Genomic DNA, 14,277 nt, shown 5'->3' with positions numbered 1-14,277 from the left:
CATCTCATGGTGAAATGGTGAGATGAGACTTTATGTCAGACTGTTTTGCAATTGACTGTCATAGCCCCACATTTAAAGTATGTGATGGTGAGTTGAGAAGACAATCAGAAATACTGTTAATGTTTTTCAATTGACTACCTTAGCCGCAAATAAAATGTTTAACAATGGCAGTTAATTACATAATTATTTTCACATGGTTATATATTCAGATTTCAAAATGGGCCAAAAAAGTTTGGGAAACCCTGCTCAGTGGTTCCCAAACGTTTTATAGTCCGGTACCCCTTCAAACATTCAACCTCCAGCTGCGTACCCCCTCTAGCACCAGGGTCAGCACACTCTCAAATGTTGTTTTTTGACATCATTGTAAGCCTGCCACACACACAATACGCAATACATTTATTAAACATAAGAATGAGTGTGAGTTTTTGTCACAACCCGGCTCGTGGGAAGTGACAAAGAGCCCTTATAGGACCAGGGCACAAATAATAATATAATAATAATCAATAATTTTGCTCTTTATTTAGTCATCTTACATATAAAACCTTATTTGTTCATCAAAAATTGTGAATAACTCACCACAGGTTAATGAGAAGGGTATGCTTGAAAGGATGCACATAACTTTGCAATGTTGTATTGGAGAAAGTCTTTAATAATTTTCCACACACAGTCTGTGCCTGCATTTAGTTTTCATGCTAGTGAGGGCCGAGAATCCACTCTCACATAGGTACGTGGTTGCAAAGGGTATCAGTGTCTTAACAGCGCGATTTGCCAAGGTAAGAAACTCTGAGCGCAGCCCTATCCAGAAATCTGGCACTGGCTTCTGATTAAATTCAATTTTCACAGAACCGCTTGTTGCAATTTCGATGAGGCTCTCTTGTTCAGACATCGGTAAGTAGACTGGAGACAGGGCATGAAAGGGATAACGAATCCAGTTGTTTGTGTCACCCATTTCGGGAAAGTACAGTACCTGCATAATTGCGCACCCAGCTCACTCAGGCACTATATCACATTTGACATTGTCTGCAAGCTTGAGTTCATTTGCACACAAAAAATCATACAATGATGGAAACACCTGTGTGTTGTCCTTGTTAATGCAGACAAAAAAGAGCTCCAACTTCTTAAACATAGCCTCAATTTTGTCCCGCACATTGAATATAGTTGCAGAGAGTCCCTGTATTCCTAGATTCAGATCATTCAGACGAGAAAAAACATCACCTAGATAGGCCAGTCGTGTGAGAAACTCGTCATCATGTAAGCGGTCAGACAAGTGAAAATGATGTCCAGTAAAGAAAACTTTAAGCTAGTCTCTCAATTAAAAAAAATGTGTCAATACTTTGCCCCTTGATAACCAGCGTTCTTCTGTATGTTGTAAAAGCGTTACATGGTCGCTGCCCATATCATTGCATAAAGTAAAATAACACTTCCATACACGAGAGTTCAGGGGCCTTGCTTTAACAAAGTTAACCATTTTCACTGTTGTGTCCTAAACATCTTTCAAGCTATTAGACATTTCCTTGGTAGCAGAAACCTCTCGGTGAATGCTGCAGTGTACCCAAGGGGCGTCTGTAGCAACTGCTTGCACGCGCGTTACCATTCCACTATGTCTCCCTGTCATGGCTTTTGCGCCTTCAGTACAGATACCAACACATCTTGACCACCAAAGTCCATTTGATGTCCCAAAGCTCTCCAGTACTTTAAAAATATCCTCTCATGTTGTCCTGGTTTCCAGTGGTTTGCAGAAGAGGATGTCTTCCTTAATTTACCCCCATAAACGTAACGGACATATACCTGGAGCTGTGCCAGGCCTGCCATGTCTGTTGACTCAGTAATTGTTTCAAAACATTTCCTGCCATGTCACTGATGTGTTGTGAAACAATGTTGTTTGATAAAGGCATTGCCTGTATCGTTTTTTTGGCCTTTTCCCCCAGCATTGTCCCAGCCATATCCGTGGCAGCAGGAAGAATTAAGTCCTCCACAATGGTATGGGGCTTGACTGTCCTAGCCACTCGGTAGCTCACCGTATAAGATGCTCCTAGCCCCTTCTTATTAATGGTTGCTTTTATACATGTCTTACTACTCGAACGTCGTCTTTATTCTCCCTCAAAAAACTCCCCTGGCTTATTTTTCAAATTGTCATGTTTCGTTTCTAAATGTCTGCACAAGAGTAAAGGTTTCCCGCAAGAGAGTAATGGTTAATGTGATAGGATGTTAGTTATTTGAATTGGCTACCTGTATTTGACATTGTGTTGTTATTTCGCTGAACACTAGTTGGTTTAATTTTATTTTTGGCAGTGAAACGAGGCTACTCATCCGAGAAAAAAAACTCACCAAAATGTATATCCCCGTTGGAAAATATAAATGTATTGTTTGAAAATGTGAAAAATAAATAAATATATATATATATATATATATATATATATATGAATCACCTTTTTATTTGGCGTACCCCCGACGGCATTGCGGTATACCTCCAGTTTGGGAATACCTGCTAGATAGAGGCGTTGCGTCCCAACGCTCTCTTTTCTCCCGAAGTGTGCTCTAATTCACTACTCCCCACACATTTAAAAGTATTGGATTGGTGTAGACATGGGTTAGACTACAGTACTGTATATGAACAGAGTCGTGTTGCTGCCCTGTATTAATTGTGATCCTGAGCTTGATTGTCCATCCAAAAAGGCAAAGGCAGGAAAGCACAATACACCATTGAGGGGTATTTTTCTCATCACTACTGGCCAAAATAACCAGGGTTTGATATATCTTTTGTAGAATATCAAATGCTCTTGCAAAATAAATGTGTATTTTTCACTGTGTAATGCCACTATACATTCCCTTATTCACTGAAAATGCCCCATACAAAGAGTAGAATAGCAAAAGTCTACAACACCTAATACACAATCTCTTTCTTTATTCAAATAAATGGAAGTGCATTTGTTACAGATGTGGACGTGTACGGTGCAATGGTTTAATCAGACACAAAAGACAATCCAACAAGACATCATTCATATAAAACATAACATAACATTTACTTCTTAATTCATTTTAATTACGTCAATCAAATTCATTACAATATGTACAAATCAGTTCAAAGGATTGTCTTTCAACTTGGGACAGAATTGTAAGAGAATTCATACCTTAGATCATCGAACATATTTTCATTTACATGTGTTCAGTGCAAGTTAAGTGCAAGTTTATTTTTTGTCCTACAACAACATTTCAAGCATCACTACTGCCCATTTGAATTGTTTTCCCAAATAATCCTGTATCAACAATCAACATGTTAATAGGGAGAACTGATAGAGGGTAGTCTTAAGTTTAGCGCATTTGTCATTCCTCGTCACTTCTTCATTCCCCCACTTTTATTTAAGGTGCTAAGCTTTGTTATCTTTTGGGGGAGATGCCGGTGGTGTTTCGAGAGGATATTAGTGGTGAGAGTGCTTGTCTGGACAGTGAGAGTCATAGGGAGTGCATGAACAAAAGTGTGTTGTCTTCAGGAGGGCTTTCAAGAGCGTGGCAAGCTGGGAAATTGAGCTTCTCAGGAGAGGTTTAGGAGTCTGTTGCTGTCAGGGGGCTTGGCGGACATTGTGGCACCCCTAGTCGCTGAATGGACAGGGGCCTCTTTGAGTTTTTGTTGGAGGAGGGGGGGAAGTCAGTGAAGACCGCGAGAGGCCGTCCATCAGTGCAAAGCAGCACGCTGGAGTCAGCCTCACACTTGGTGGTCCTGCCTGGCCAGAGACCCTCCGCCTGGCTAGGCCTCAACCCCAACCCCCCTGGTGACAGGACCTCCGTCTTCACCACCTGCACCCCAGCCTGACTCATCTTGATCAGCACGTCCAGCGATTGCTTTCGACTCTCTAACGAAGCCTTCATCATCTCATTCTCATCTTCCTCCTCCTCCGCTTCCTCCTCCTCTGCCTCCTCCTCATCTTCCTCAGTCTCCGTGGTGATGTCGTCTTTAAGTGAGGTTCCCATGAGGCCCTGGTAACCATCCATGACCACTTCAGTCACCCCGAGTTGTTCCTTCTTGATGGAGAGGTCCAGGGGTCCTTCCGTCTGGCGGGCTGTCCTCTCCAGTGCATGGTGGATGTGGGAGAGCTCGCTGCGGATCTTGTTCAGGTGTTCCCATAGGTGTCCCTGAGCGATGAGGTCCTCTTTCTCCAGGTGGGAGATCTTGCATTCGGCATCCTGGTACTCCTGTAGAGCGTTGGAAAGGTTGCTGAGGAGGGCAGCAGCTGATTCTGATTTTGAGGATGCCTCCGCCGTCCCTTGGCCGATGATAGAGTCCTGGCTACTGGGTCTTCTACAACGTGGAGGAGAGGGCGACTCACTGACTGGACTCACGGGGTTATTTGTGTAACACTGCTCCGCTGGCCGGGACTGAGACTGAGCATTTGTAAAACTATGGAAAGACCACAGAAGAGAAGAAAATGCATTTTAGAAATCAGAGATTTCAGAGAGGAAAATAAGAAGTCAAAATTATATTTATAAAAGTAAGATCTTACCTGCTGTGGAGGAAGAGCTTTTCTGTTGCCATGGAGATGGGTGTGGTGTTCTGAATGTTCTTGAGTAGATCCAGGGTGAACCCGAGGGTTGGCCTCTTCTCTACAGGGGACTCGTGGGTCACCAAGAGGGCCCCTGTTCTCTTGAGGCCACATCCTGGTTTCCCCTCCTTGGCTGCAGCCTGGAGCTTGTCCCCTGTCCTGTAGGAAGGGTCTGGTAATGCTGTAGGGGATGAGGTGGTGGTGGTACCTGGCCTCAGAGCAGGCACCTTCCACAAGTTGACTTTGGGCTGGTAACTGGGGTTGGGCTCCAGGCCATTCGCAGAGGTTTTAAGAACCTTGTTGACGTCGCTCTTAGTGGAGGCTGCTCCAAAGGCATGCTCGCAGAGGAATGGGTAGTAGAAGCGGGACGGCAGGAGGGTCCGGTCGGTGGGGTGGTGCACACCGGATGCCGGATGCAAGAGCTGAGCAGCCGATGCCAGGAAGGGGAGCTGGGCTAGCTGCGCTTGAGTCGGTACGGTTATATTGGTGTCAGCAGTGGAGATTGCATTCATTGAATTCATATAGGAGAAGAGGCTGGGGCTCAGGGGGTATCCCACCCCGAGGATAGACCGGTTGAGTTCTGTGGGGTCCTGGTAGTCCACCAGGCCGGGTGGAGGTGGGTAGCAGGGGATGGAGTCGCTCACTCTGGGCTGGGCGCCCTCGGCCATGGTGTGGCTGGTGGCAAGCAGGCGCCACTGCTCCGACAGCAGCTCAGGCGCAGTCAGGAATGTCTTGGACAGCTTGTAGTGCTTTAGCTGGTTCTCCACCGAGTGTGCTCTCAAGAGCTGGTCCTCCAGGGAGAACATATCAGTCATCAGCAGCTCCGGCTCAGGACGCTTACTGGTTCTCTTGGCTGTGCCTTCTGAGTCCCTGTTGGAGCTCTCTCTGGTAATCCCAGTGACTTCAGCCCCTTGTCCGCTCTCCTCCTCATCCTCTCCTCCCGGGCTCTCCCCTTCCTCCTCCATGGCCCGTTGCTGCCGGGGCCTCTCCTCATTCCCCGTAGCTGGCTCGGGCTCCTCTTTCCCAGCTGTGGTCCGGAGACAGTGGGCTTGCTGGAGGGGCCGGAGCTGGTCCAGATGCAGCAGGTTGCCCTTCTTGTATGGCCAGTCGGACTCGATTAACAGGGACAGGGAGTTCTTACAGAGGCTGTACTTCATGTGGTTGTACAGATGGGACTTCTCCATGCAGGTGAAGGGGCACTGGAAGCACTTATAGTTGTAGGGTTTGCCCCATGGCCGTGGGATGTAGTGGGGCTTCTTGGGCTTGCGCTCCTTGTGCTTGCATGTGTGGTCCTCCTTGGACATGATGGGGAATAATTCTGTCCTCACAATGCAAGTTATTCTGAGGAGAAGATGTGTGAAAGTCTTGGAGAGATGAGGCTGTAGGGATGCAGGCTCTCGTTCTTTCTTGGGCTAGATGTAGTACACTTTTTTAGCCTTTATATACATAACTTTAAAGATTCTTTAACCTGGGATCCAGGTGGGTAGGAGCTGTGGAATACAAGATACATAAATTGTTTTATTATAACATAAAAATTAAATGTTCAGGGATGAGTATTAACATAAATTAAAGAATCATCTCATACATTCAATCGAAAGTCAATCAAAAAAAATGTTGTGGCCAATTACAATTTTTTGTCATATTTTTGTTGGGGGTGGGTTTTTCTCCTGAGTGGCGCTGTGGTCTAAGGCACTGCATCTCAATGCTAGAGGCATCACTACAGACCCTGGTTTGATCCCGGGCTGTATCACAACCGGCCGTGATCGAGAGTCCCATAGGGCGGCGCACAATTGGCCCAGCGTCGTCCAGGTTAGGGGAGGGTTTGGCCGGGGTAGGCCGTCATTGTAAAATAACTGACTTGGCTAGTTAAATAAAGGTTAATTAAATAAAAATAAAAAGTAAATAAATTATAGGTGCAATATACAAATTAATATAACTTCATATTCAGTTCATATCATATCATATTTACCTGTGGACTGCCTAACAAATATACAAATAAAAACATTTAAAAAAATGTACATTAAAGCAAAGTATTGATCATTTTGATCACATGTTCTCTATCTGACCCGGAAACTATGTTTTGTGTATACATGACTACAAGATAAATACATGTAATTATCTACAGTTAACTACTGTCTAATTATCTGCATTGGGGGGCTATGTATCAGCATGCTCATATGTGTGTCTATGAGAGTGCATCATGTGTTGTCTGCCTGAGCTGCTGAGCTGAGTTGCCACTAACCCAACTGCGGGGAGGCCCCCACTGCTCTGTACTCATTGTACCTGCCACTAATCATTATTTCCAGTGCAGCACCAGGCACTAGCAAGTCCCAGTGCTGGGGGGCAAACAGGCAGGCCGGGGGAGGGGGGGACAGGCAGCCCCGGGGGGCTCTGCACCTGTGCAGGGGGCTCCACTCACGGCCCTGGCTTGGCTACATGGGCTCTGGGCAGGGCCCATGGAGGCCGGCTACCGGTGCAGCATGGCCAGTGTGATGGTTTAATTAAGAGGGCGGGTGTTGGTGGAGTGGGGGCATGGGCCCTGGTTCTTAATGAGAGCCTGGCGTCACGCCCATAGGGCATCGTTAGTGTCAGGGCTGGGATTTGGGTCAGGGCGCATCGCACCAAGTTCAACTGCTCTCCTCTCACTTCTGTCTTTTCTCCCTACTTCGGTGCTTTTGGAGTTGGGATGGTGTTCTCAAAGTTGAATATACTCTTTCATCCATTTCACAGGACAGATAAGAGGGGAGATTTATTACAGCTGGAATTTCCTGTAAAATTACATGGTAACAATTGTGACGTTTTGGGACAAAAATATTGGTACCATATGATACTCGTGCTACTTTTTTTTATGAATCCCAAAGACTCAGAGAGGTGGTTATTAGGTCATGAAACATTTTTGCTATGTTTTTAAAATAAATATCAGGTAAATAACGGACCGTAAGATAAAGTGTTCCTTGTGTGAATATGTGAAGTATTTCTAATGTATTCTGATTATCAGGGATTTATTTTTTAATAAGCCAGTGGACTTTATATGGCAACGTTACAATATTTTCAGAGACTACTTAAGTTAGATGTTTTCTTTAGTGAAATCATACATATTTGCCACTCGTAAAAAAAAACATTCGAAAATGTCATCAAGAAATGACTGACTTCCCTATCAACTCTCTCTCTGTATTTCAGAGTTTTGGTTGGATATTTAAGCAAGTTGATTTCCTGTCCGTCTATAATTATGGTAGTTCACAATTCCCAAAGGTAAACAAAACAATTGGATAATGCAGATTAAATGTCAAATACATTTTAACATACAAATTTAAAATAAAGTTTTACACACTTGACCTACTCTATTAACTGATGCGGCTGATTTAAATATCATAATTGTATGCAGCGCTGTCTCACCATTATTTTTATAGATAAATACAAGACCAATAAATTTAATTATCTACAGTTAACTACTGTCTTATCTCAACAGAGCACCACTTTCTTCCATATTTTTACATAATAATCACTTTAGTTTAATTAACCTTTTGAATAACTCAATCAAACCGATTTCAAACACTCCCCAAAAATGTATAGTGTCTTTTTGGGGGGGAAGAAAGAAACGTTGTAATCGTTTTCCACTGTTAGTCAAGCTGCTGGGTTAGCCCTGTGGGTAGAGCGAGTGAGCAAGCGAGAGAGCATCACTCTTCAGATTAAAATACCCTGCTGTGAGGCTTTTATTTTGTATTTTTCCTGGTGTCGTTCAGGGATGAAGGCCTGTGTGATGTTTAGGGGTCCGGGCTGAGGTAAGACTTGTTTAAGAATACGATAAACTTTTATTAAACCATCACGCCGCACATCACACCTTGTGAGGACAGATAGACATAAATTGAATTCGACTTCACTGGATAACAAAACTCACTCTAACACAGGGTGGCAGGCCTTTTTGCAGAATCCTGCTCGTCTACCCCTGAGGCTCTGACCTGGCCTCTGAGCTCATAATAGAGCCTAACAGCTGCTATTAGGAGGCAATCAATAAAAATCATTTTTCCTTTAGATTGTTTCACTGCTGGACACTGTTAGTGGCCACCAAACCCTCGACCCCATCCTCCCCTCCTGTCCCGTATCCTTGTTTTAAGCTTTTATGGGTTCCTGGTCAGACAAGCCTATAATCGCTTCAGCTTCAACATATATTGTTTCAATTAAGATAGCTCGCATCACTAAAAGCATTGACAAGTTGCGTGCAATAACAAATAAAACCGATAACATTGGATGGGTTGGGGGAAGGGGTGCAAATGTGTCAAATGGCACCAATATGAGATGTTGATCTACAGGCTACTAACAGACAGGAAATAATGACATTTTATAGAGTGCAGAATCATCCTTTCTATTTACTCTCTTTATGTTATAGTTATATATTGACTAATACAGAGAGTATTACTGTTATACTTTTGCATTCTATTTTAAATTCAGCCTAATTTCTAAATTCATAAGGGATGTGACTTTACCTAAAATGGTGGCTTGCAGTGAAAACTGAGTGATGATCCAATGTCTTCTGTCAACTTCAACTAAGGAGAAGGACCTGAAAAAGAGGATGGGAGAAGATATAAGAATTCAACATGAATATTAGTTGTTAATCTAGATTTGTTATTATCATGCAAGTTACTTGATAACACTATGATACTGTGTAGGGGCCTCATAAAAACTGTCAATATTCAACTACACATTAGCATACAGTACATAGAATGTACATACATCTGAATGTTTGACATTGACATTGTGGGGGATTGTTTGTGTTACATTTATTGAATTAATATGCAGTGATATTTAATACATCTGTGAAGTTAACCATTAAAACATTCCTCTCTGTTTTTTTGAGTTGCAAAAGGAATTCACATTAATGATATTGTTGATGATATTGTGAAACAGTCAAAATCCAAATAACACATTATTTATTTCTACACTTCTCAAAAATATCTGGGCTTCAGTCCTAAATTAGACTTTGATAGATAGTCTAAACCCAAGTTATCACAATGTTATCGATAAGGAGTTTTTTTATCCTATAAACAATTAAGCCTAAAATACAACTTTAGTCTATGTATGAAAATCACAAAAATCTATACAAAGTAACACTTCAAGTAATTCCCTTCTGTGAATTAAAAATGTTTTGAAATAGTGTTATAAATAGTGAAATAATTTTGAGTGACATTTTCATAACAATCTTCCAAAATGAGTAGGCTGTTTTAATTATATAAGATAAAATAATATAAATATTTGTAATTAAATTTTCACACAAATTTCATGAATGTCAAATAACAGAACACATTGCACTGTTTTCCCCATGGACAACAGTGTCTGTGGACCAATTATGACAATAGGCTACAAACATTGACACAACACAACTACAAAGCCCAATAATCATAGCCTTCTAAATAAAAACCCACTCATGCTAATTATACAACATATGGTATCTGAAATTAGGGAATAAATCTGGTATTCCTACCTGGTGTGTGTCCGTGGTGTGTCTGTATGTCAATTCTCTGCGTATAGCGGTACAAGCAGACAGCGCATATCCAGCTCAAATGGGAGCGCGAAAGCGAGTGTGTAGAAGATATTGACTAGGAGCATTGCCTTGGGGCACTATAATACAGCAGCTCCGTCCTCGGTATTGTCGCATGTGGTGTCTACCTTGCAGCAAGCATACAGAAACACATTTAACAGTATCGGCAAAGGTTGGTTCAACGTTAATTTGATGTAGACTGTAGGTAGGCTAGTCGGTATGTACAATTAGAATATTTTATTTTACAATTTCTTGTTGGTTTTCAAATTAGGTCTCAACCTCAACACTTGTTTGACCGACCTATTTCAGGAGTATTTTCATTTTTTACACAACATAGCCTAGGCACCAATGTCAAAACTCACCTTCAAATCAGGAATTATTCGACTGTTAGGTAGCACTCTCCTAATTGATTTCAAAACAACCTGGTATCAAATGCATGTTTAATGGTTAATAAGATTCAATTATGCTTTGGCAGGTACATTTTTTTTTGCAACTGCTTGCACTTGTGTGGAATAGGATAGGCCTACTGTTTAAACACGTCTTTGAAAGACAAATTAACATTAAAGGCCCAGTGCAGTCTAAAACGTGTTTTATATATATATTTCCTGTGATTACATTGATTAAACATGTTTTATATATATTTAATATATATATCCTGTGTTTTATATATATTTCCACACTATGAGATTGGAATAACACTGTGAAATTGTGAAAATTATGATAATGCCCTTTTAGTGTAAGAGCTGTTTGAAAAGACCGCCTGACATTTCAGCCTGTTTTGGTGGGATGGAGTTTTGGCCTGCCTGATGACATCAGCAGGCTGCTAATTAGTTAATAAATCAATAAGATGGAGTGCTCCAAACCTCTCTGCCAATAACAGCTAGTTTTCAGTTTCCCCTCCACACTCAGACCACTCCCAGACAGTCCTAGCTAAATTATTGCTTGAGAAATTGCTCTTGATAAGAAGTTAGTTTCTTTTGACTGTTTTTAAATGAAAAGAATCACAGTAATGTACTTAATTGTTACCCAGAAATGACTTGATATTGAGATAAAAAAAAGTTGCATTGGACCTTCAATTGCATTGGATGGAAGTTCTTTTAAAAGTAGAGACAAATTGTATTAATATTAAATGCATAGGCCTATTGTACATAAGAGACAGCGGCCGGTTAAGATTTCTAATGCAGCCTGCAGAAGTTATGTGGTTTAGTTTGTTCTTGTTAGTTCAGTCACTTATAACTTTTACTGGGTAGTTTAGCCGCACTACTGCATATTTCAATATCGTTGCTTTTGAAAACTATTAGCCTTTATTAATATATAAAGGGCCGACCACCAAAACACCATGTAGCCTAGGCCTAATCTTATGTTTTAAATGTAAGTAAATATGTTCATAAACATTTTATAAATGATAGGCTAACATCTAAATGTCATGTTTTTTTTCTTCTATTGCAGGCCTGTTCAAAGGATGGTTTCATCATCAAGCTAGGTCTAATGATGCTGACATTTGTGGAAAGTCACAATCTTTGTCAATGACATTAGAGTAAAAGTAAACATCAAAATCCCAATGATATATCAATGAGAAAAGATAAATAAATGTGGAGCTAAATTATGAGATGGGGGAAAACTCAGCTGTCTATCTGTGCATAGGGATATTTGTGTCAAATCGTTCCGAATGAGATAGCTTGGAAAATTGTACTTGTCAGTTATTTTTCCTCCTTTTATGTGTTTTTTCTGTTTCATTGCTTTATTTTAGTCTTGTTGTTTTTGCTTTGCCTTTTTGTGCTTATAGGCTATTCTCTGTAGATCTGTTTATCCAATTCAGATATTAATTTAAGAGATTTGTATTATTGAATAAACAAATAACTAAAATAGCATACATCAAAACATATATAAGATTTTGTCAAGAATCTATAGTTAAAATAAGTGTTTGTTTGTATTTGTTCATACACGTACGTGTGTGTGTGTGTGTGTGTGTGTGTGTGTGCGTGCGTGCACAAGCATGTACATATGACACTCTCTGCCTGTGTGTGTGTTTGTGTGTATGTGTCTACTGAGTTTCACCGTGTGTGTATGATTGTGTACTACTGACTGTGTGTATGAGGAAACAGGGGTATGTCAGGTGGAAGTGCGTCTGAGGGGGGTCGGGGGCTCTTTCTCCTCCGCTTGCCCGCAACAACAACAACACACACACACACACACACACACACACACACACACACACACACACACACACACACACACACACACACACACACACACACACACACACACACACACACACACACACACACACACACACACACACAGAGCTTGGCTGGCCACGCTACCTGGTACATGACTCAGTGCAGCCTCCCAGAGAAGCGATTAGTGCAGTGGCACTGGATAGGTTCCTGACGTGAGCTGTGAGATCACATCCACAGGCAATGACTGATGCGTGTCTTATCTGACAGCTCAGACTCATTTGTTAATCTTTCTCTCTCTCTCGCTCTCTCTTTCCTATTCCTTGCTCTCCCAACCCTCCCATCTCTCCACTTCTCTTCCTCCTTTTTTCCCCTCTCTCTTCTGTACCTCCCATCCCTACCACTTCTCTCTATCCCTCTCTCTCTCTTCCTCCCTCTCTCTCTCACTCCCTCTCTCTTAGCCTGTGGGTGGCACTGGGTTAAGTCCAGGTTCTTAATTTCTCTCCTACAGTATCTGGCTGTGTGGAGGCGTGTGCGGGCCCCTTTGAAAATGTCAGTGTACGTGTGTCTGGGGGAGTCGGGGCCCCTTCACGAGCCATCAAGCCCACTGTCACGCTGCGCCGGGCAAATGGAGACAGACAGGCCACTCCATAGGGCCTAACCATCTGTACCAAATGTGACAGCAGGGGGAAAAGGATATCTGGCAAATCAGGAGGAATGAGATGAGAGGGTGAGATGGAGAGAGTGAGGTAGAGAAAGAGAGAGAGAGAGCTTCTTCCTCTGAAAGTGTGGAAATCCAATTATATTGGTTGCGTACACATACACTGAGTATACCAAATATTAGGAACATGTTCCTAATTTTGAGTTGCACCCCCCCCACAAACACACGCACATATACACACACTCTCTCACACACACACACAGTCAACGCTGCTGTCCCATTTACACTACCGTTCAAAAGTTTGGGGTCACTTAGAAATGTCCTTGTTTTTGAAAGAAAAGCACTAAAAGCACTGTCCATTAAAATAACATCAAATTGATCAGAAATACAGTGTAGACATTGTTAATGTTGTAAATGACTATTGTTGCTGGAAATGGCTGATTTTTAATGGAATACCTACATAGGCATACAGAGGCCCATTATCAGCAACCATCACTCCTAGTAGCTTCATTAAATAGTACCCGCAAAACACCAGTCTCAACGTCAACAGTGAGGAGGTGACTCCGGGATGCTGGCCTTCTAGGCAGAGTTCCCCAGTCCAGTGTCTGTGTTCTTTTGCACATCTTTTCATTTTATTGGCCAGTCTGAGATATGGCTTTTTCTTTGCAACTCTGCCTAGAAGTCCAGCATCCCAGTTTCACCTCTTCACTGTTGACGAGACTGGTGTTTTGCGGGTGCTATTTAATGAAGCTGCCAGTTGGGGACTTGTGAGGCATCTGTTTCTCAAACTAGACACTCTAATGTACTTGTCCTCTTGCTCAGTTGTGCACCGGGGCCTCCAGTGGTTAGGGCCAGTTTACGCTGTTCTGTGAAGTAAGTAGTACACAGCGTTGATCGGGATCTTCAGTTTCTTGGCAATTTCTCACATGGAGTAGCCTTGATTTCTCAGAACAAAAATAGACTGGCTAGTTTCAGAAGAAAGTTTTGTTTCTGGCCATTTTGAGCCTGTAATCGAACCCACAATTGCTGATGCTCAGATCCTGAACTAGTCTAAAGAAGGCCAGTTTTATTGCTTCTTTAATCAGAACAACAGTTTTCAGCTGTGCTAACATAAGGGTTTTTTAATGATCAAGTAGCCTTTTAAAATTATAAACTTGGATTAGCTAACACAATATGTCATTGGAGTGATGGTTGCTGATAATGGGCCTCTGTACGCCTATATACTGTATATTCAATTAAAAATCAGCAGTTTCCAGCTACAATAGTCATTTACAACGTTAACAATGTCTACACTATATTTCTGATCAATTTGATGTTATTTTAATGGACCAAAAATGTGCTTTTCTTTCAAAAACAAGGACATTT

The 14,277-nt window shown here is 42.0% G+C and overlaps 1 protein-coding gene across 1 annotated transcript; it reads right to left on the bottom strand.

The window, feature by feature from the left end:
• Nucleotides 1-3,543: 3,543 nt before the first annotated feature.
• LOC115200772 (proline-rich protein 35-like) lies at nucleotides 3,544-5,842 on the bottom strand. The gene is made up of 4 exons (XM_029763919.1): nucleotides 5,514-5,842; nucleotides 4,500-5,423; nucleotides 3,913-4,396; nucleotides 3,544-3,795 (listed from the first exon to the last, which is right to left on the bottom strand). The coding sequence occupies exons 1-4, from the start codon at nucleotides 5,840-5,842 to the stop codon at nucleotides 3,544-3,546; spliced, it is 1,989 nt and encodes a 662-aa protein (XP_029619779.1).
• Nucleotides 5,843-14,277: the final 8,435 nt, after the last annotated feature.

Source organism: Salmo trutta, chromosome 10 (assembly GCF_901001165.1).
Source record: "Salmo trutta chromosome 10, fSalTru1.1, whole genome shotgun sequence".
NCBI lineage: Eukaryota > Metazoa > Chordata > Actinopteri > Salmoniformes > Salmonidae > Salmo > Salmo trutta.
Note: the sequence above shows the minus strand (reverse complement) of the source record. Positions and strands in the feature narration are given on the sequence as shown.

What these genes read in the sequence shown, in the direction of transcription:
- LOC115200772 (XM_029763919.1), bottom strand. Translation starts at nt 5,842, where the DNA reads ATGTCCAAGGAGGACCACACATGCAAGCACAAGGAGCGCAAGCCCAAG. An exon ending in AAGCTCTTCCTCCACAGCAG is followed by an intron (nt 4,397 to 4,499) that starts GTAAGATCTTAC and finishes GTCTTTCCATAG; the next exon opens with TTTTACAAATGCTCAGTCTC. An exon ending in CTGAGGAAGATGAGGAGGAG is followed by an intron (nt 3,796 to 3,912) that starts GCAGAGGAGGAG and finishes GCTGGGGTGCAG; the next exon opens with GTGGTGAAGACGGAGGTCCT.